General features: G+C 36.1%; 1 protein-coding gene across 4 annotated transcripts in view; it reads right to left on the reverse strand.

Moving 5' to 3' along the window:
• The window catches only part of foxo (forkhead box, sub-group O), a 347,938-nt gene extending 322,954 nt beyond the window's left edge, over nucleotides 1-24,984 (reverse strand). For 2 of the 4 annotated variants that reach the window (XM_068388500.1, XM_068388499.1), the window contains exon 1: nucleotides 23,906-24,984. In XM_068388500.1, coding sequence (XP_068244601.1) covers nucleotides 23,906-24,286 — 381 coding nt within the window. In that variant the 5' untranslated portion in view covers nucleotides 24,287-24,984. Of the gene's footprint in view, nucleotides 1-15,712; nucleotides 16,764-23,905 lie in introns of those variants that run through there. The other 2 variants (XM_068388497.1, XM_068388498.1) reach the window with 2 other exon arrangements.
• Between the last annotated feature and the right edge of the window lie 16 nt (nucleotides 24,985-25,000).

The following is a 25,000-nucleotide window of genomic DNA, read 5'->3' on the forward strand; positions in this document are numbered from 1 at the left end:
ATGCCATACGAGGTCACAAATTGATAAATTACCTCAGTTTTTTTTTTTTACTAATGTATCAAAAGCATTATTTTTATGACTAAACGAAGTTAATAACCATACATGTTGTATAAAGAACCATCTTAGAAGCAGACACATTGATATGAAATGACAAAAATAAATTCCAAAAACAAGAGCGTGAAAAAAAATACTACTGTTTGCTGTTACATTTAAAATTATTTTCAGGATACGGCATATGCCTACAAACATATAAATCTATACTACAGTTCGCAAACGATTATGCACATTCTAACAAAAAAAAAAAAAAAAAAAAGGAAAAAAAAGTATGAATAATCCAGTCAATACACAAATGCAAAATTAGTTAAAGCCGAAAGAAATAATTCAGTTGAAACTACTACACCTCAGGCAAGAGAAACTTAACTAAAACAAACAAAGTAGAAATCGCAGAAAATGAACAGTAATGTCCCAGCTGGCAAGCGTTTAAAATGAGCCGTCCCACACCATACGCTTTTATTAGAAGGAAGAATATCACTATTGTCATTGCAGACGATTGCCTATTCTCTCAACGACCAACACAATAGACTTTTTTTTCTTTTAGAACATACCACTTCTTTTCGCAAGTCTTTAGGGAATCGAGTCTCAAATTTATGGACTAGTTTTACATGAGTAAAATACACCGATATAAATGGGAGTGTGTGAGTAGGATTGCGCTTTAGCTTACAAGCATTCACTTATACAGTTTCAACATTTCAAACATGCAAATATAAATTTTACATTAATAGGTTTCAAAATATAAGTAAAGGGAGAGCATAATGTCCATAAATCATTACTCAATATTCTAGCGATTTTGTTTTCATCGTTACCATAAGATAGGATGACTCTTTATGGTTCTCATCAAAAACAAAAATTTTGGTGGTGATGTTATTAGCCACATAGTTTTCATAACTTGGTTGTAATTCACCGCATGCGACTAACAACCTGGTAATAAATTTACAACATATATAAAAGAAGGCACAGTGGGGTTATAACGGAATATGACTGTCTTATCACTAGCTTTCACTCAGTCCCAAGTCTCATCAGAAAGGACACTTGTTTATGTTTAGTATAAGTTTCAAGTCTCTGTAGGAGAACATATTAACCTTTTTACACATATAATACCATTTCAGAAACTACAAAAGTCTCAAGGATGTAAAATACTAACACTTTAAGGATTTAAAAAACGAAACTGTTCACTATAAACTTCAAAAATCGCAATACTGTACAACACAGATGAAGCCCAATGGATTTTTTTCATCAAATTAAAAATGTTCAAAAAATTAAAATTATAATTAGTAACTGCTTAAAACCATGATAAAACAAACGGGAAAATCGGCAGAATAATTTTTCTCTTGTACTTGCATGAATAATACTTCGCCTAGGTAAGCCTGATGAAAGTGGAGAGAGAGAGAGAGAGAGAGAGAGAGAGAGAGAGAGAGAGAGAGAGAGAGAGAGAGAGAGAGAGAGAGAGAGAGACTTGCAAAAAAAAAATTTCATTCAGATTCAGAGAATTCATAAACCACCAGTACTGTACTGGTGGTTTATGAATTATCTTGTGTTTTTGTGGTAACCGCATTTTTTTTTTAAATTCTTGTGATACTTCAATAAAAATCATATAAAATCAGGTATCAATCTAAGGTCAATCGGTATGTTTTCTGAAGGTATGGGCATATAAGGTCTTCTTACTTTAAAAATGAACGGTATACTGCATGTACTTTATCAGCAAGACGTATGAATGAAATGACAAAATATTTCTTTTATATAAAAAAAAAATAAAAGTTACTGGCAGTAATACAAGGTAATTAAATTTTCCAAACAGGTAAGAGAGCGAATTACACGTGAATGTTAACTTTGCCGATTTAAAACCAGAGAGACTACGTTGGACAAACGGGATACACTGGACACCATCTATCCTGGTTGCAAATTGGGCTGTGTATCTTTAAAAGATAAAACGGAATGCCCCCCACTGTCTTCATCACTACAACTCTATAAAATCAATGTGGACGGATTTATCATCGGGTTCAGCAACTTAAAGTTATTAGAAACAGGGTAAAATTACCTTTTCTAAACTTATTACATATGTAATAAATCTTGGTTACCGTTCTTTAGGTATTTCGATCACTCATGTTTCCCTCAAAACATAACTAAAGTCGGCGTGACAGAAACAGATAGAAAATAAAATGATGCGAGGCAAGACAACTGATCGCATTGGTAGTATGTGGAACTCCAAATTATAATAAGTTGAGGCCTTTCTAAAAGGCGTTTTCATACAAACAATAAAATGCTCACTGAAAGTAGCAACATTCCACATTCGATCTAAGTTCATCCCCACCACTTTGAATGCTAAGCAGAGTTCAGAACGACATTCAGAATTCTGAACATTTAACCAGTAACTCTGGAAAATTCCCGAAGGTTTAAGTCTAAGCATTAGAGCGATCCGAGACCCACAGGGGACGTTACTGTACACTTTAGTACAAGATCACATGACATGAAATGTGGGTTTCAGACACCAATAGATAAAAAATAAATTAAATTCTTCAATAACAGTTTCTCTTAAAATAATATGCATTAAGAATACCACAATTTTACAGGCTTGTGTATTCAGTCCTGACAAAAAAGATTAAAACGTCCACACTTTCTAATTTTGCTGATACATCTTCCTTACTTTTAATTACAATAAATAGGGCACGTGACATAAAATTCAATTTAATTTGGAAAAGGCACAAAATAATGTTATTGATTAAAACTATTTCTCAAAAGGCTCGATATCAACGCTTTAACCTGCAGACATCACTGCTGCTAAAGTTGTTCTGGTATATATCATACAATTTCTCAACGTCAAGTAAAGGCACACTTCACAGCCTAATTTCTAAACAAAAACGCTCTTAGATGATGTCAAAAAATACTTGCTAAGCATTCATCTTTTTGAATTCTCCAGAAATCTTCAATTTTTATGTGTGAACAGGGACAAAAAATACTAGGGAACCATAAACCATGCATAGTACTATACTTAAAAACATCTGGGATTGCAATCCCAACTTAAAAAAGTATTATGTTAAGATTACAACATGAATTAGTCTTTTAGGACTTGCAGGCTACTATTCTATACTTCCAGTTCATAATTAAGAAAGATAAGCAAAACATAATCAAATACTCTTGGTGTTGAAGTAGATTCAAACCTTCCACAATTCATATTGGCATTTATGCTCAATTTTTCAAATTTCTTACATAGCCCCTTAACCCCACTATTGCTCATATTTATCCTCTTAGGGCATTCTTGCTCTTATCTACTCTTAAATTTTTTTTTACTAAACATTCCAGTTTCTCTTCAATATCCCAACTCAATACTGTAAAATTTTCAAATACCAGTCATTCCGATCTTAATTCATGTTGCACGTTCTTAAAACAATATTTTTTTTTTTTTTTTGCTTCTACCACTAAATAATTCAAGACAACAAATCTCTAGTTGTAAAACCAATTAGAAATCTAACTATTTATAGTCTCCTGTACATTTTCTAATAACTACTCCACCTCCATCACCGACTGGATCTAAAAGTTTTCTTCACTAAACATTACTGTTCATTCTCAATAAATCCGTGAGTCGTTTGTTTTACCTTCTCATCAAAATCCTAACATGATACTTCTTTGATTTACCATGCAATGCTATGCACCGTTAATTTATACAAAGGAATGATTATTCTTCTCATGCATTCCTTGGCTGCTAGTCCCTCATCTGGGCACCCATTAAACATTCTGGTCACCCACTCAATCCCACCATAACACCACCATACCTAACATTTCACTTGTAATAAACTCATGACTTCCATTCTACAAGGATTTTTCAACTTTAAACAACAACTTCGATTTGTGTCCCATTCGAAATTGCTTCACTTCTATTTTCCTTATTCAAAAAATCTTCAAAATACTAACTATATTGAACAAGCAAATAGTTCTCGCTAACTTCTTATCCATTTGCGTCTTTTATTCCGAGATACATCTGGTCACTGGCTTATCTCTGCATTTATTTGTGTATAAAAGTTTATCAATTTTCATAAATTTCATACATATACTCACCCTTTCATTCTCATAATTTTCCTTCTTTTTTCTTTCCTACCAAATTCATATTACCATATACTGTAACATTTTTCCCTTCTGCCTTGCAACTGCACCTTAAATAAAGTGATTATTCTTCTTCGAATCTTGTATATTCTGATCTGTCCACTAGTCTCCATTCCCGCTCCCCATGCCTAGTCTATACCATAAAAATCTCTTTCTTACTTGTTATCCCAATCTCGAAAATTTGTACATTCTTCCATTTCCCTGTCGTTCAATCTAACCCATTTTAATATTTTTACTTTTGACCAATCACACTTGTCTTAATGGCATTTAGAAAATCACCACCATATTTGATACGATTCGTTAAAAAAAATAACTTTAATCTCAACATGCTTTGACCAAATACGTATTCCCTACCATAATTCTCGGCATTACTTTACCAACTTGCTCTTACTTCCAGTACATAAAGTAATAAAAATTCACCATTTTCCATTACATTTAAGACTATCTTACTTTGAACACCATGCACTCCCAAAAATTTCTACAAGACACTATTCTCATTTACTCCAAGAATTCTGTACCCATCAACTATTATGTCATCCAACGTTGACTTTAAATCCTCAAGCACATCCACTCTTTCATACTTTCAAATCCTAAATGGGTACAAATTCATTCATTGACGACGCCTTTATAAAGACTATTATCCATTCCCCCACGACCTACACACAATCCTTTAGAACCTTTTCTTCTAAATACTTTCATTAGATCATTCATCCTGATAATATAACAAATATCGTTCAGATGACGATACTGGTGCACAATAAGAAAGAACATGACGATAAAGCCTGCGCTAACCTCGTAGCATTCCTATTTTCAGAAGTTTTTCCCACTTGGTTACTAGAAATAATTGAAATTAGAGAAGATAACAAGGAGACCGTGCAGCTCATAATCGATAATTGCTAATATATCTAATTCGACGTCATTTAGTACAATAAAAAACAAGTCCAAATTTTTACTCATGTATAAACAGTGTGTCTTAATGTTATGAAAGCTCTTCCTCAGAGAGAGAGAGAGAGAGAGAGAGAGAGAGAGAGAGAGAGAGAGAGAGAGAGAGAGAGTCAGTCTATTAAAGAGTACGAGAAGACATACTGCTCACCTAGGGGAGCGGGATATCCACCTACGCTATCTTCAGTAGTCTTCTGTTATCAGGAGGCCCGTTATCATCATGCCAGATACAGCGTGGGCCACTTGCCGCTACCTGGCCGTCAAGAGTAAACGACGGACCGAGGGGTCACACTCTACGAGGAGAGGCCTCTCATACTGAGCAGCATACACTATTACTTAATGGACTTGCAGTAAATCAAAGATATTTCATTTGAGGGAATCATTTCTAATTAATCGTTAACTGCTATGGGGTAATTCTGTATGGTGGCTTGTTTATCTTAATCTATACATGAACATTCTATTCCATGAAAACTTTCTTTTGTACGATTATGACCCTAAACATTTTTCCTTGCGACTGGTTCTCCTTTTCAATAAAAGCACCAATAACAATAAAATAATAATAATATTGATAACAGATAGGCAACAAAAAGAAAAAAAAAATACGTGATCATACAAGGAAATTTTTCTTATACAAAGTACAAAAACAAATCTAAAAACAATCCTTTTAAAGTTAGACGAATCCTAATTACTCTAATACATACTCAGACTGCCAAGGACAGTACTTGCACAATTTACTACTTATTGTGTTCATTAGTAAAGAACGTGAACAGCAGAGTTGAACTGTAATAATCTCTTCATAACCAATGAATAGTATTTCCGATAATTTGGGGATACTTCGAATACAGTTCTACATGTGTCCAACATACAGGTGATGTTGTGCGCTCTCTCTCTCTCTCTCTCTCTCTCTCTCTCTCTCTCTCTCTCTCTCTCTCTCTCTCATATACACACACACACACACACATATATATATATATATATATATATATATATATATATATATATATATATAATGTATAATTGTTGTGAGAACATGATTCAACTGGGCCACCTTGCAATCGCAAGATAAAACATAATTGACCAACGATAAAGGAATACAAATCTATTCTCATACGATGTCATAAGCACCCGTGTTGGTCATATTCACAACCAGTATTATAAAAGAATCCAATATGACTTCAATGGTCATGGTTTGATCAATGCGTAAGTTAATGTCTGTAATGTTTAGACGTATACATAAATACATACATAAATAGACACATAACTCGAGAGAAATTTAAAAAGAAAAATTTACATTAGTTATCCGCTTAGGTGAGCAAAGAACAAGATGTACGATTTGTATGTTTGCTACGCTTTTGGATCTACATTCAAAATTAAGTTCTTAGACACGAAAGATAGTATGAATAATGCAAACCATGGGATTAAGTTAATGTAACTATTTTACGGTGTTGGCAGGTTGCAAATCACCAGCATGAATCATACATCCATGGCTATCTTTAAAGCAAAGTGGTGCAAAGACATTATTTACAGCAAGTATAAAAATACCCAAATGTTAAGTCAAGTCGGTATATAAATAGAACACCAATACCAATTTAAAAGAAACTTCCAGTCACATGAAAACGACAGTCCTTAATTCACACCAATCCTAACTTCTAATTAACAGCATAATCACCGTATAACTACACTTTAGAGTCGCTGTATCTGGGATAAGCTAAAATTCCCGTGTCTCCATTCATGAGAAAGTGAATTATTCATGAGAAAGTGAATTATTAAGTTATGAAAATAGTGCTTAGGTTTACAGATTAGAAGCTAAATTCGTCACAATACCAAATATCAAACAGGGCCCCACCTAAATGTGTTATTGAAAAATCCAGTGGTAAATTATTGGAGCTTACAAAATCGGCAAAAGAAAATAATCATTACTTTGGACAGAGACGGCATTAACATAGTTACAAATAAATACCGATTTAACTGAAGATGCAGCAATCAATTAAAGTATGAGAAATCTTAAATCATACTAATACCACAAAATTATCAGATACGTATGCTGGCAACAGTACAAATATAAAATATACGCTAATACACAAGCGACAATATACATATTATATATATATATATATATATATATATATATATATATATATATATATATATATATATATATATACACACATAGATATATATATATGTATATATTATATATATATAAGTATATATTATATATATATATATATATATGTATATATTATATATATATATATATATATATATATATATATATATATAAGGACCCAATTCTTAATATACATATACCGTATGCAGTAAATTTATCACTGTAAAGACATCAATCATAAAAGGCATATATCAATACATAAATATCATTATCGACCATTTGTGTGGAAGCAAAAGAAAAATCTGCACATGTGAGCTCTCGCCGCAACCGCTTTGCAGCAGAGAAAGGAAAGGGTAGGATTGCACAATGAAACACAAGCGTGCACAGAATTATTACAAGGTATAACCGTTGCACAGTTAGGTACATACTTATACCTCAATAAACACCAGGTTCCGTTAAAAAGGGAGATATTTCGAAAACCTATATGCATGCGTAAATAAGCATCGAAATTAAATACTGTACATTATGTACACCACTACGAATAGTTTTAATAATTTTCTTTTCTTTGTTCCTTAAGAATAGTCTTATATATCCATTTCTAATTGTCCAAGAATTCTGGAGTTTATTCGTGCTTAACAGACAAAACAAAGCCTGGCGATATCCGGGAACCATAGGAAATCTCTCTTGTTAGTAACCAAGACCCAGCGTACCCGACACCACCAAAATGGCAACGGGACAGACTGGATAAGTAAGCCAGGATTGAGGGTGTCAAGCGATCTAAGAAAATAGTATCAACATGAAAGTAGATGAAGCAATAAGTTTTCCAAATGGCAAGTTACTAACGACCTTGGGCGCGTATCAGTACTTCCCAATGTGAAACATGTCTGCGGGCGGGACTCCCACTCGGACACATACACATGCCAAGCAGCAGACAATTGACAAACGTAACGTCTACAAAGACGCCCAAAACGTGTGTTACGTAACCAAAACCGCCACCCTCCTCGTTGCCTTCATAGCCATCCTAGACTACTAACTCCAGCGTCACCAGTAATGTCCCTTAAACTAGGCGACACCTTCCCCGTTGCAACTTCCATTCAAACGCCCATAGGATTTGTCTCTACTCTCACACAGCGTGCGTGCGTACACATGTACAACTTACGTACACACAAACACCTTAAGGCTTTGATCTTTTTCCTTCCAAACATCAAGACGACTCGCTGACCCATGACTGGTTCCTCCGTCACGTCACCGTTTCTTTTCTTTTCTTTCTTTAGTTTACCATTTCTTTATCTGTAACGAATCTGCCTTCGGCTGCTACAGCTATCCCTAACCCGTCTTTCCATTCTTCATTTGTTCTCTTCATCTCCCCCCTCCCCTCCCACCTGATCATTACAGCACCCTCCCTTAATTTGAATAACAACAACCCCCCACCCCACCAAATATGCTTTCGGTTTTCTTAACCTACGTAGACCAGGTCGATGTGTTCCCTGCTTCTTTCCGTCCCGCTTGTTTACGGATTAATAATTTCCCTCCAATTCTAAAGTGAGATGCACAGTGCATTTCGTTCGCGGCAAAAGAAACGCAGGCAGGGGGCTGACCAGGGGAGGGAAAGAAAAAGAGGCGATTGAGAAGGAAGAGATGCGAGATTACCAGAGGGTGGGGGGTACTAGGATGAATGTGAATAACCCCTCCCCCCCAAATCACTTTTCTCCGTTGGTAGCTTAGTTCGCTGCTGGTAGTTACAAGCTCAATTGGCTTTCTTTTCTCCTAAATACCTAGCCAATTAGTGTCCGTGTATATTGTGCTGACCCTTCCAATTTTTGTGATTATGCAAAAATATGGACGCAATTCCATGCAAGCAAATGCTCAGTTTCGATCTATGTCCAGAGAACAAGTCACGAAAAATAAAATTTAAACATTTAAATACCCAGTATATCAAATACGGCATTTTTAAGATTACACACACACACACACACATATAAAAACTCAACTTAGTTAGATAAAGATCAGACATTTTCTTAAATCAAATACATATAACAGTCGTTGTGATGTGCCCTTGTTTCGCCACTAATATTAGTAATACCTGTATTACATAAATATTTTCCAGTTTCAAGATAACACTGGCCAATCAAAATGTGGCACTGCCACCTAACACAAAAAACAAAAGATCATGAAAACTAAATGTCTTCAGCATCAGGCTATTCTTATAACATTATTCTCGTTTTGCGAGAACTGATTTTCTCAGAAACAAAAATAAAAACTAGCATGAAAAAATCCACTGAATGCCAAAGTAGAGAATTTTCAAGCTTCAAGAAATAAATATCCCAAACATTTCTGGCACAAAGTTCGGCACCAGCCGATCTTACTTTATTTTTTCTTTCAAGCTTCATGGCAACGAAGCAATGCTTAGTAACTGATCACATTCCTTTCCAGAGGTGATTGGCCAGGAATAATCAGCTATTAAAAAAAGATGTTACCAACTCAACTGGTACAATGTTCAGGAATAAACTCCCAACCATACGAATGACTTAACAGGCATAAAGATAAATACCACTCAGTTGCATATTTTAAGTAAAAAAGGGATGTGTCAAGTATTCTATAAATAAAATGCATAAACCACATTACCGCGTCTATACACACACACACACACACACACACACACACACATATATATATATATATATATATATATATATATATATATATATATATATATATATATATATATATATATATATATATATGCACACAAACAAAAATGCTCCTATTTTTTTAATAATGTATAAGTGAGCTAGTGGATTCTCGCTCGGAGCAATACACGGACTTAGTAAACATGAGCAAGAGCTACATCACTCAACCAAGCAGACCCCCTGGATTCACTACATTTTACAAGTGTGGGCGATAATTTTCTCCATACACAAAAACTTCCATGAATCTGATTCAAAGACGAAAGACCTAAATACACACCCCCATTTCCTTCTATTCACCCAAGCACGAGACGTGTAAAGTAGAAGCATTTAAAATCAAACATGAAAACTCCCAATCCAGACTGTTTACCTAAACATACATTAGGGTAACCGTCAATTACTGAACTAAGCAAAGATTTAAGTGAAAATGTTGTCAAAACGAACTGTCCCGTCATAAATAATATCAGACAGATAAAAATTAGAAAGAAAAAGGATATTGCTGTTTTAAAACAAGGTTTAAAAATGATAGAAGTTGAGTTAGATCCACAGCACTGTAAATCAGTTTAGATGTGAATAGACGAAATCATTTCGATGATAATGCTTAAGGGCATGATATCTAATGCTTCGTGTTTCTTAAAACTTTCGATAGATAAACATACGTTTTAAGTATGTTATAAAACTCCCTGTTATGTTCATAGGTTGCAATAGCGATTACCCTTTGCCTCATGGGAAGGAGTAAAAAGAATAAAGACTTAATTACTCAATATCTAAACTAAGCATTTCTGCGAAAATCATGAGGCCAAGGCAAATCGGGCTCGTAATGTCACGATCAATATGAGGAAAAAAATTATAGGTTCAAATGAAAATATCAGTTGATTCTAGAAACCTCATTACGCATCGTAGTATTCAAAATATTTAAAAACAATCGAAAATAAAAAATATATATATATATATTTACAACACATACTACCCAATGCAATAAAAAATTGGAAAATCATATAAACCATAAAAATATAAATGAAATAAATATAACAGATTCCTCTAACCTTTCCTGTCACAAGTTTACAAGCCAGATAAAAACAGTGGCAAAAAAACTAAGCAAATGAAATCGAACAAGTAGGAGACTGCAAAGGGCACGGGAGTGAACATAATCCCAGTGATTAAATCGGAACGTACAAATTAAAAACCGGTTTATCGCGGGCAACGCACAGCCTACCGAGCGAAATTATCAGTCATAACGGGTTATTGAAGTAGCCGTCATGCACGAAATATTATGTGAAGCGATAGAATCACTTCACACTACGTTTCTTTACGCCTGATCTGCGTAAGGCGTTCAAACATTTTAATATTTTAAGGAGCGTCACCTATGAAATATGAAAGGTGTAAGAGAGAGAGAGAGCGCACAGCCATTGGCTCGGGGCAGAGCGGACTAGCGCAGAGTTGCAGAGGCGAGAAATATTAGGCATAATATACCGCTGGTCGGTCGTCATCGAGATCTTTAATTATTATTGATGACTTCTATTTCTCAGTGATGAGAGGAGGCGGTATATTTTTCTCCTTACCAGGAGGCCAAGCAACTCTCTCTTCAAACGGCTTGGTAGAAAGAGGCCGACGGCGCTAAGGGCAAACCACACTTGCGACGCGCATCATCATCATCATCTATCATGGTGATGATGATGATATACATCATCATCACCATTTATGCGGTCAGTCAAGTGAACGACACGGAAGAATAGAACAAACAAAGAGGAGCAGGAGGACGGGGGCATCTCAATCTTCGTTCAGTGTTTAACTTTTTACTGTTTTAACTATAAAAAAGGGCATAAGAAAATACATCTGCACAAAATAAACATTACATCAAGTGACTATAACAACTAGAAATTAAGCAACAGAAAACGTCCTTGAAGTATTGAAACAAGCTGCAAGAATGCACAAAGTGGATAGAAAATAAGACAATATATTGATATAAAGAGAATATCACTAAAAATGCAGTTAAAACGAACAAATTATAACTTCAGCAATGAGAAACTCGGCGACTAATAAGATTTTCATGTGTAGCTTGCAGTCAATTTTCGCATCCAAGCAATAAAGTTCTGACCACCACTACTCCAAACTTTCTAGAGCCCCTTCTTCCTTCAAACTCTCCTGGGATGACCTTCACCTACGGTCAGGAGGGAGCACCTTGATCTTATCCGCCCACCTCTCACACAAGTCACAACACTTTTGGAACCAGGAAAGCTATCCTTCGCTGAATCGCACACCACGAACCCGACACATGCTTGAATTGAATGGCCAACGTATGATAACAACCTGCTTGAATGTAATACCATTATCAAGGAAAACTGTAAAACTACATTAACAAGAAGCATCTACATAGAATGAAATAAATAATTTAAAACACACAACGAAAAAGGATTATACAAAAAAGCCTTAACAACTACCAAACCGTTGAGACTAAATATTCGCCATATTTGATCCAAACTTAAAAAGGAAAATATAAAGAATGAAGAAAAAAATAGAGGCCGTAAATGAAAAGTGCTTATCTGATTTAGTGAAAATGTTTCACACCTACTCTTATATAATGATTAAAGATCTCTTATGGAACATGAGAGCCAATATATATATATATATATATATATATATATATATATATATATATATATATATATATATATATATATATATATAAAGAGAGAGAGAGAGAGAGAGAGAGAGAGAGAGAGAGAGAGAGAGAGAGAGAGAGAGAGAGAGAGAGAGAGAGAGAGAGAGAACCGAATGGACAGATTTGACCCGTAGCACCAGGTGGCCAGGGTATACGAGGGATAAGGCCATCAGCCAAAGTCCTTTACCTCAAGTTAGGTCAAGTATGCTCCTGCTGATTCAATTAAACCAACATCTCCCCTAAACAAATAAAAAAATCTAAAGTTATTCAGGATAAAAAACAGTAATTATATTCATAGAATTTCGTAAACCGTAACGACATACACCCATATTACAAGCACGGTGTACATTTTAGTCTACGTGAGACAATAATATATATATATATATATATATATATATATAATTTATTTATAAGTATTTTAATATAAAATGGCTTGGGCATGAATTAAAACCAAATAGAAATACAAAAAAAAATTTAGTAATATAGGACATTTAGATGTACTGTAGGCAGTAACTTCTCATTGTTCTACGAAACACTATTAAGCAATCATTCCGAAACTGCAATGAATCCCCGATCTAATAAAAAAAATAAAAAAACTACCGCTCTCTCTCCTAATCACCAAAAGTACATAACTGAAAAATTGAAGTGACGTACATTTCCCCAATAACCATTTTGTAAGTAAACTTAAAAGCAGGGAGAATTAGATAGCAAATATTCAAACGGTAAAAAATAAAATCTGCAGCCGCAATTTGCGAAATTCTGTCTATGGGAACATTTCAATAAAGAATAAATCAGTGATAAACAAACATTTCAAAATAATACTAGCTTGAAATGTATAAAACCCAAGGGTTAATATCACTCACAAGAGTCAACAAACAATTACAAGGAAACCTATCACAGCAGGTGTCATAAAAAAATGGTTTAAAATCTGACATGATCTACCTTCGACCTGAAGAAGAAAGGAAAGACAAAAGGGATTACAATTTCCTACAACTCTACGACCCCGCCATCGTCAAAGAAAGGTGAAACCATTGGAAGCAAACCGTGGGAGCAGAAACTATGGTGTCCTTCCATACCATAATCTTAAATCCTTTACACACACACCCTCCCCCACAAAAGATGACCCCCACCATAAGACCCAAATAAATCCATTTTAACCATGGAACTTGATTTAAAACCTAGAAAGACATCTGGCGAATTTTGCTTGAGGCAATTTCTCTGTTCGTGGCCGACCAATCAGGACAAAGGATCAACTACATTACTTTTCCTCCCTCACAGACCCCCTGGCGAAAAGCAAGCACCAAGGTTTAATGCCAATCCTTCCCATGGCAAAACGGCCGGGCGGTATTAGGTCGGCCCGAATCCTAACCCTTCTTTCGTCAGGCCATCAATACTCTTACCCTTATCCATCCCTACTCATTGGGCCCACGGAAAAAAGGTCACGGGAGGTCAGTGTAAAGACGGATGTCCTAAAGGGACTTTTAGGGAGGTGTAGAGAGAGAGGGGGGGGGGAGGAGAGGTTATCTACAAATCCAATCGGCGTGAAAGTCGCCTAAAATGACCTCCCAGTTCTTTATCCTAAAATGAAGGCGCGGGCGCGAACACGCTCGGGTCCGAAGTGCTTCTCATACAAGGCGAGAAACTTCAAAGGTAAAAAGGAAAATCAAATACATTCAGAGAACCACGACCATCACTATCGTCGGTGTCATTTATCATAAAAGGAAAATATCAAAGGCATTCAGAGTTCTGACGACCATTGTTATAGCTCGGGGCGCAATTAGTCAAATAACTAACCTTTCCTCAAGGAGCTGTGGCCAAAGAGATTGAAGAATTACCAGTACTGGCTATTGCTGGTCCACGATCATATATTAAATCAAGAGCTAACAATTCATATTTGCATATGAACATATATAAAACACCGACCAAAGACGGCTAGAACCATGACCAAGTGAACTAGCAAAACCAGATGCAAAATAAAAAAATAACCCAACCCCCATCGAAGGATAGGAGAAAAAAAAACGGACGCCGCCGATGCGTTTATTTCTTTTCACTTGCAACGAATTTGTAGAATCAGGTGTGCCGATCGTCCGCTCCGCCAGTTCATAAAAAAATCAATCATAAAGCGATAATTGATGACAAGAAGCGTGACCTACTATGAGTTCAAAGCTGCCTATTGTCCAGCGCATTATAATAATAATAATAATCACAATAATAATAATAATGAGAAGAGGATTCTGACCCCGTTTCTAACACTTCCCGAACTACGTACCGGGATATAAATACATTCATCTCTGTCGGAATTCCCCTTATTTTAATTGAATGTCTTTGATAGACAAAGTCATTCGCATTCAACAATTAATAACTGGTCTCCCTTGATACTCTGGTAACGTGAAGCAATGGATAAAAATTAAATAACATAATTATACAATGTATTAATAATAAAAAGGAAAATTACGTGAAATTCAAATTTTCTTATATATATATATATATATATATATATATATATATATACATATATATATATATATATATATATATATATATATATATACATATATATATACATATATATATACACAAATATATATATATATATATATATATATATATATATATATATATATATATATACACATATATATGTTAAAATTATTTGGGAAAATTAGACGTTATCCTAGATACGAACCTTACATAAACAATGGATATCACCCAATTATGGTTATTCGACGAACAATAAACAAACGAGCAAATTCTTGAATTCGCATCCATACCGCTGACTAAAATTTAAATAAAATCGGAGACAACAAACAGACCATGAGACAGCATTTATCACGATGAAAGAAATAGCATTGACCCCATCATGAATATATGACCGCCATCAAGCGCTCATCAGATGGTTTCCCATTCTACCGTAGGGGTCAAAACAACGCCTGCAGCGCAACACTTAGCGGCGGCTGCAAATATGCAAATAATTATATGAAATATAAATAATAATAGCCAAAGGTAAGGGCAATTCTCTCATTTGTCGTTAGCATATTACCTGAAAAGAAATCAAGATCATTATATTAATCATAATAGCCTAGCCCCGTCAGGGTCACGGGAATGCAGGGGTTAGAGCTTTCGAGGCCGAATGTGCCATATTGGCAGCCTACATACCTTCCATCCAGCAGAGGAGTTGGAGTCGCCCTTGTCCTTGAAGTACGGTACGTTCTGCACCATCCAGTCATAAATTTGTGAGAGCGTGGCACGGCCGTCGGGCGACGACATGATGGCCTGGGCGATGAGATCGGCATAAGACATATTTCCCCAAGGATTCCGCCTCGACGTATTTTTCTTCGGAGGCCCGCCCGCCGGATCACCTGGCCCACCAATGGTGCCAGGGGTCCGCACTTGGTCAACAGGCACCGGACCTTCGGCCGCTACCGCTGTAGGGTCCTCGCTCTCCATATAGCCCTCGGGGACATGCAACGGCCAAGTATTTGATCGAGAGCGAGCCACGGGTTCGAAATTAGGATCAATTTCTATCCGACGGAGAGGTGGCGGTGGGGCGTGACCAGTGGGTGTGACGGGCGTGAGTGGCATTCCTGCCTGCAGCCCCGGTCCACCGCCCACGTGGGAGCCATTCCCTCCTGGGGGTGTGTGACCTCCCATGCCAACAGTGGTGGGCGGCAGGGGCACAGGTCCTGTCTCCATTTCATGTTCTGTCGTAGGTTCCTCCTTCACTAAGGCAAAGAATCCCCCTCTGTTATCCATCATGGCAAGAGAAGGCAGCAAGCTCTCAATGGCCACGATCAAAACCAACAAACTAGTATCCACAGGTTATAATAATAATATCTATCAATATCAACGAGTTGTAGTCACCTCGGACTGGTGGCAACAGAGCAGGTTAGCCAAAATCCACTTTGGAAAAAGACAAGAAGGGGTTGTTTGCTATTTAGTGATGGTAGTGGGTTAGATGCAGTGTAAACTACGTGTATTGCGAGGTGCTTGTAAATACTCATTAATAACTATAGGTGGGGGGATGCTGAGTGACACGCAATGTCACCGATTCCGCCAACGGCAGGGCACCATCATGATCTTCACTGACAACAAGAGGAGAGCACCGTCCTTAGGCTACGCTCCCCACCAACTGACTGAGTGAGTAGCCAACTCCCGACCACCGCTCTCACACTCTCGCTCTCTCTCTCTCTCCCTCTCGCAACCACACACACACAAACACACTCGTCTCTCGTATACACCGATTCCGAACTCGGAGAGACACACGTACATACACCATTGCCGCTAGAGGCGCCACCGCACACGACCTCATCTTTTAACTGATGAACTCTTTGTACAGTACACATTATATTCCATTGCCTCAACTCCAATTTTTTCCAAATAATGACTGAAATACGGCTGACGAGTCTAATATTCAAAGGCAAAGCCGATAGGTGATATATGCATCCGCCATTCCTAAACACCTGCCCATGCCCAAGAACATAGTCCAGCTTTTGGATGGCTGGAAATGAAAAAGAAATAATCCCAAGGAATTTCCTCGGAGAATGTTGTATGGAACAGATACACCTGCTGTTGAAGAATACGAGAGAATAACAAACGAGCTAACTGCAGGCAGGTGAGCTGTTACTAGGATTCAAACAACCAAATATATTTCCGAAAATAAAAGTTTTGGTAGGGCTCTGTTTAAATTATAGTCTATAAGTATTTTTTTATGTAAAAAAAAAGGTACGCAAACAACGGAAAAAAAACTTTCTTCAACAACAAATAATTTTAATATTCTTTCTGCCAATAAAAGTAAATACTCGTCTACAATTCTTTTAGCATTCCGAGACTTAGCTAGCACCAAGGCACAAGGTATGATACAAGCAATACAGAAGTACACCCTCAGCACTACTGAAGTACATTACACTTCCTGGTATTGCTAAGTAGACTACTTCTAAAATTTACCGTTGGAAAAAAATGTTCACCAACTTTTGTATTTCGTAACAAAACAGACATTTGACACAAAAGGATAAGATAATGATGGAAATTACCATAATATCATTCACCGATGCGAGACGATAGGGCACACACGTAAGCATGCAATCCCTCAGGGCAAAGGAAAGCGACACAGTAAATACCCCATCCTTACTTCAAAGAGAGAGAGAGAGAGAGAGAGAGAGAGAGAGAGAGAGAGAGAGAGAGAGAGAGAGAGAGAGACTTTGTATACTCAATTGCTGTGGCGCACTTGGTTTTTCTTGGGACACTTAATAACATTTAACTAATATTTTTTTTCATTATTGAATTATTCTTATATAACTTTTTAGGCAAATTTTTTTTTTATAAAATACACACAATTCATCGCACTATCACAGTTCTTTTCTCTTCATTGCCTTTTTGATAATGTCTGCGGGGGGGGGGGGGGTTGATAAATATCCAGCAAAATTGCAAATACCAATTTCGATTGGTTGTTACGTGACGTTGCTTAAAAATTAAATTCTGTTCTCAAGAAAAGCAAATTCATTCTCCATCAACAGCGAAACCTCTAACTAATACAAATTCCTTTGACATATCTGATGCTACTCCAGGGGTGCAAGATATTTGTTGGTGGGGCCGAAGTTCTTACTAGAATTACCTATCTTCGAGCACAGCATGATTTGCTTTTTCTAGATATCCTTTCAAAGTGTGGATACCTAAACGTGGTGAAAGGGTTTGTGTACCGCTACGATCAGCAAAGCTATACTAGTGAGGGCCACCCATACTGGGTTGGTTTGCTGTGAATGATAAGACTCGAGTCTCCAGCCATTACCAATCCGCAGTGGCCTGCTTGGTGATGAATATGGCCAAGCCCCAGATATGACGAAGGACGTCTAGGGCCTTTGTCCTGCAGTGAACTAGAAACGGCTGCATTAGTTGTGTGTGTATATATATATATATATGTATATATATATATATATATATATATATATATATATATATATATATATACAAATATATACATACAAACATATATATATATATATATATATATATATATATATATATATGTATATATAGTGTGTGTGTGTCCACAAAGAGTAATTAAATTAAATAACAGGTCCAAAAGGATGTTAAATTCCATAAAAGGGTATACCAAAACGAAGTAGCAGCCAATACATTGAAATACGCGTAATGAATGGAAGCAATCACAGACAACTTACAACCTCTCAGCTCTGGCGAAGCACACACGCAGACCATCACAGATGCTGATTTAGAAACGTGTGTAGTCACAGAAAACGACATACTTCAAGAACTTCGCCATGAATAATGGCACAAGTGCTTCTGAATAAACGTGAGAGTCATGTGGAATCTTGCGGTCATGGTAAAGAGCGAGAATTAGGAGGTGGAAGAAGTAAAAGCCAAGAAAACAAACTGATATCTTTTTTTTTTTTTTTACTTTAACATTAATTTCGATTAGCTATGTTATACTTTTCTCGAATATCTTAAGTAAAGAATTTATTAAGAGTAAAATATAAAAAAGCTCAGTTTTCTACATTAAGCTCAGCTGGTTACTCATAAAATAAAGCAAACAATCACTTTGTAACTGCTATCAACACTGATTAATATAAGCATTTGGGATATCAAAAATTTATCATTTCAATGTTTGCAACTTTGTAAAGGCATAAAACATCGAATATCTGCATAACGTTAATTATCACAAAACCAGTCTTTTGACAGTAACAGTCTAATGATCCCAAAAAATTTCATTACCTCGAGATAATATCACCAAGACTAAAACATATGACGTAGAATTTGAGCACTTACGATAACTACAACAATAATAACAACCACGACAGCCATTATCACGACAAACACGAATAGCAAAACTTCCCCACACCGGACCCAAGAATTCTACGGAAATCTCTATTCAGATTTCAAATGTCAACCTTGCCACCCGTTCCGGAAAGAAAATAATTACGCTCCAAGACTTGCGCAACTCCCACGCTAGCTTCAAATGGTTGTCAAGGATCATATGAGTCTCGAGCGTTATTTTAGTCACAAAAGATTTTCTTAAAATAGATATGACAATTTAATACAAAAAATACGGCACACCTATCATTGTAATTAAAGCGTAATATGTATGAAAAACATACATTTGCAGGAAATTGTTTCCATATATATAAAGTATTCATACAGCATATAATGAGCAAATGTATGAATGCAAGCGTTCTCGTTGTGTGTTTATGTCCTGATATAAAATGTAAAAATCTAATATATGAGGAAAAGCACACCAAAGGTAATGATAATACTGGAAACGATAACAAAAAGAATAAGTCAGTGATAATAGCAGTCTTATAATAATTAATACAAAATTACTACAAAGGGAACAAACATACAGAAACTACAAATTGTCTTCATAAAACAGAAAAGGAGAATTTACATCATACTTGATACTCTTGTAACTTTATCTGGAATGCAAAAGACATTTTCAATAACACTTAAAAGGTACTTTAGGAATAGAGACCTATTGTTTTTATCCATTCTTCAGCTAAATACACCGTGTTATGTTTTAGGAGATAATCTTAAGTAGCTAAAAGAAAATAGATTCAAAGAACCCATCACTGTGAAATCAACCATAGCACCCAGAAATACAAATAATCCCCTTATGATATATAGCATAACATAAACTGGGAAGAAGCAGCTAGAAAAAAAACTAAAACTATACTTAACAAACTACATTCAAAATCCTAAAAATAGTAAGATGTTATAACATAACATCACTCTTTTGTGCTGCTGTAAATTCATAAAATGTGTTCCAGAGCCCTGAAAACCTTAACGCAACGTTGCTGAAATACAGCTAGATGGTACTGATGTCTTGTATCCAAACATAAACAACAACAGTAAATTATATCAGTCGCATACTAGTATGGTGCTGTTAATTTCTAAGAATGACGCTGTGAAAGGTCAGAGAGTTAACCTATATTTCTTGATAACCGTGATTGTATATTACTTCCTTATAAATTCGTCGTATTACCTTTCATATATCAATTTCTTAACATTTAAATAATGACTTGTAATTCCAGCCAATCACAAGAGCTCGGTGTACAGAGGCAACATCCTATGCTGCATAAATAAAAAAGCACCAACAAACGATATTAGAAATACACATATGTATATAGCACACACCTTACATGGATGCATTAAAAAGCAAACCAAAGGCGTGCTTAGCATCAAGCTTCAGCCAGTTCCACACATCGGTCAAACAACGACAGTGGCCTCAAAGCAAAGGAAAAAAAATATATGCAGGGCAAAATAACATCAGGACATCAAAAGCGGTTATCAGAGGGGCTTGAAAGAGGAGACAAAGTTTTCTCCACAACTCGAATATGGAACGTTTCTCGTCGGATCATTTCCACCACAAAATATAGTCACCTTTACATCACTTTCCTGACTATATATATAAGAGAGAGAGAGAGAGAGAGAGAGAGAGAGAGAGAGAGAGAGAGAGAGAGAGAGAGAGAAACATCAGTACTTAACTCAGCATAACCCGGTCATAATTCACCGGAAATCAGGTAGACAACAATCAACGATTGAAAACTGCAACAGAATTAGCTGAGAAACTACTAATAATAATATTGACCATAATGATAATAACAACAACACCAATAGTACTATATAAATTGCATACATTGCAAATGTGCAAGTAGTTCATGGCAAATATTCTAAGCTATCAATTATGCAACGGCTTCTTTACTGTAAAAACATAGATGAACTAAAACATTCAGAAACAACCCCACTCCGCGACTGCTCAATCCGTCTACTAAAATAAACTACAAAAATTATCCTTTTCATGAACGATAATAGTTTTATCTAATTTCCCTTTAGAGACCTTACAGCCTGATTAACATTTTTAATCTCTTGTGACACTCTGGAGTTTTGTAGAAAGAGTAAATAGAGCTATAATAGTGAAAATGTATTATAAGAAATTGAAACCTGGCCATGCGAAAGGTAACAGTCAGCGTCATCAAAATAACTGTTTACTAATATTTTTTTTTCTCTCTCTCTCTCTCCCTGACACATACACGCTGCTCAGAAGTGAATCGCCCATCCGTGGCTAGTTCGGTACCTCTGTCATCGTAAAACACTTTACTTTCTCTTTTAGTTTAGAGAACATTCCCACAGGCTGTAACTCCACAAGCACAAGCTTCCTTTGACGCCTCCTCCGAATAATCACAAGCAATTAGGTTTTCTTACGGAGCATGTTGTGATGTATACAGCGTTCTTACACTCCGCTAATCTTAAGACCCAAATTAAGCAATGACGACAACTCCCGGAGTTCCAGTCCGATGGATGCGGAGATATCGCTCACTTGCGAAACAAATGATTTTCTTATTCTGTCTTCCCCTGTTCATTATATTCCTCTTTCTTTCATATATATATATATATATATATATGTGTGTGTGTGTGTGTATGCGTACAATTTAAAACAAAGTTTGGTTTTGTGTCAAGAATATTCCTGACAATACTCATGCTCATATCACACTAGACCAATACCCTTCTTTATCCATGTACTCATAGCTACACATAAATTTTCTTTCTATGAAAATACTACCTAATGTAGGCCATTAAGGCGCTGATTGTATTCACATGAAAACAGAACAAGACCATGTAAAAAACAATCACCAAAAACAACTAAAATAACAGGAATAGGTTCATTAAGTAATTTGTCAGAATCAAAATCGAATATACAGATTAAAGATAATGAAATACGTTCATAATGTGATCAGAGCATGTGAGAAAAAGTTAAGTTTATCCTTTGTAAACTAGACAGCTCGTTATAAAAAGATTATCATAAAAAAATTGTGTACTTTTGTGATTAGACAAATAAGGATGAGAGTAGATGAGAACCAAAGATCTTTATTATAAAAGCTTACGTTATATAACAATAAAAAGAATTTTCCTCTTTCAACTCCGTTAATAGTTATCACGGAGTTATGATTTCACCTCCGTTCAGATGAGACCAACGACCAGGTTTATCGTTAAATCATTTTACGTAATTACCCTCCCAGCCTGAACACTATATAAATGTTTCGATAAAAATAAAACCACTAGTATATCATTAAGTATAAATGGTAGATTTTCCAGGTGTTCTCTAAAATCTATTAAAAAAAATCGTAGGTTAATAAAGCCACAATAATATATATAATTAAATTTATAAATTCACACACACGATATATATATATATATATATATATATATATATATATATATATATAATATATATATATATATATATATATATATATATATATATATATATATATAATATATATATATATATATATATATATATATATATACACACACATATATAAAGCAATTGGAAATACGGATGGGAACAACATCAGTATTATGAATATGGATATCTTTCCTTCAAGCGAGATGCTGTAACTTTATATGCGAAACATGTGTGATAGAGAAGGCAAGAGCAATGGGCTGCTCCACCCCAGCTTCTATCCCCTTAGAGTATATCCTAATTAGATACATTTTGCTTCTTAGGATTAGTGTGATACAAAAAAATGTGATTGATACATAAATGGAGAAGTGATGATAAATAATAAAAAAAATCTGTAGAAAAGGGTGAAGAGAAAAGCATGAAAGATAAAAAAAAAAAGAGAAGAAAGCAAGCGCAAAATGATGGGACGCATTCTTTGAGATCTAATATACACCAATCAACAATAAGCGACAGAAAAAAAAAGAAAAAAAATTCCTCATCCTCTTTATTCTAATAATCTTATTATTACGAATGACGCGGCAGAACGATAAACACTCCAATGGCTAAAGAACCCAATGTGGCTTTTGATTCCACGCTCATTTCTCTTCTTTATATATCATATATATATATATATATATATATATATATATATATATATATATATATATATATATATATATAATATAATGTATATATATATATGTATGTATATTTATAATGTATATATATGTATGTCTATATATATACATATATATATATATATATATATATATACATATACATATACATATATATACATACTTTTTTCTACTTTTGGTGTGTGATGCATGCTGTTCTCTCATTACCAGGTAACTTGTATGCGAACATTAAAAAGAACGTATGAAGAGGTACACTCTAAGGAAGGGGGAAAATAAACCAATGATTTTGTCCTTTTTCCAGGTTCATGTTTGTTGACAACATGTTAAGTTTTTATTTTATCAGAATACGAAAGGGTGGATAAATGTTAAGGGAAAACGTGAAAAAAAATATGGATATTTGAATAATTGCGATATGAATGCTTATATTTTTTCTTGTCGCAGGCAAAACACACAAACACAAAGAAGAGATAGCTACTTTACCTTCCATCCAGCTGAGGAGTTGGAGTCGCCCTTATCTTTGAAATAGGGAATGTTAGCCACGACCCAGTCGTAGATCTGTGCCAGCGTTAGCCGCCTTTCGGGAGCCGAGTTGATGGCCGCTGTGATGAGATCGGCGTAGCTTTTCCCGCCCCACGCATTCCTGCGGGCGCTCCCGCCCTTTTTGTTAGTACTGCTTGGAGGTACGGCTGCTTGACTCACGGTACAATTTGTATTGTCCGCCAAAGCAGGGTAAGGGTGAGCGTGATGGGGTGCCATCGGCGTTGGAGGGTAGTAATGGTGCTGGGGCAGCTCCTCCTGATTGGGTGGGGGCCACGTGTTGCAGCGGCCCCTGGGCATCACCTCCGCCGCCATGCACTCCATCAGGGCCAGGAGAGGGAGTAGAAGGAAGAGGAGGGGACAGGTTACGGTCGTGGCACTCCAGAGGTGGCAGCTGCGAGTCCCTAAGTCTTCTCTTCTCGAGGTCTCATCAAGTATCAGCTATTACATACAGAGCCTACAAACACAGGTACATGGCCACGATACACCTGATTCGGTTGTCTTATCTTTGAAGTCAGGTGCGAAGGCAGAACTTGGAGGAGGGGTGCAGGGATGCAGGGAGGTCCTAGGAGGTCAAGAACCCCCCTAGCTCCCCCCCTAATCCAATGACCCTCGTCATCGTCAACACGACACACATATTCACAAAGGACACAAGACACTGGGACACCACGAAATAGTAATTATCAACAACAACAAAAAATATTATTTCCCCCTCAGACGTTTGGGCGGATTGCAATGCAAAATATTATCATTAGTTTACAACAAAACAACATGCAGTTAGGTGGTCATGCGGTACACCCGTAAGAGTATTTTTGAAGTGTAAAATTTTAGAACATTTCCATCATTCCATCGGGTAATGCAAAGCATTCAGTTGATCTCGCGGAAGTGATTTCCAGGGCATGGAAAAACTGAACGACTATCAAGGAGCGAGCGAGTTCTCTGTCTCTCTCCAGGCAGCTCGAAAGCTCCCGTATCGCTCGTTCGGTCGTATTGTGGAAGCAGTGACGAGCGCGGCCTGGTCTCCCGTCACGCGCCCAC

This window comes from Palaemon carinicauda, chromosome 15 (assembly GCF_036898095.1).
Source record: "Palaemon carinicauda isolate YSFRI2023 chromosome 15, ASM3689809v2, whole genome shotgun sequence".
NCBI classification, from domain to species: domain Eukaryota; kingdom Metazoa; phylum Arthropoda; class Malacostraca; order Decapoda; family Palaemonidae; genus Palaemon; species Palaemon carinicauda.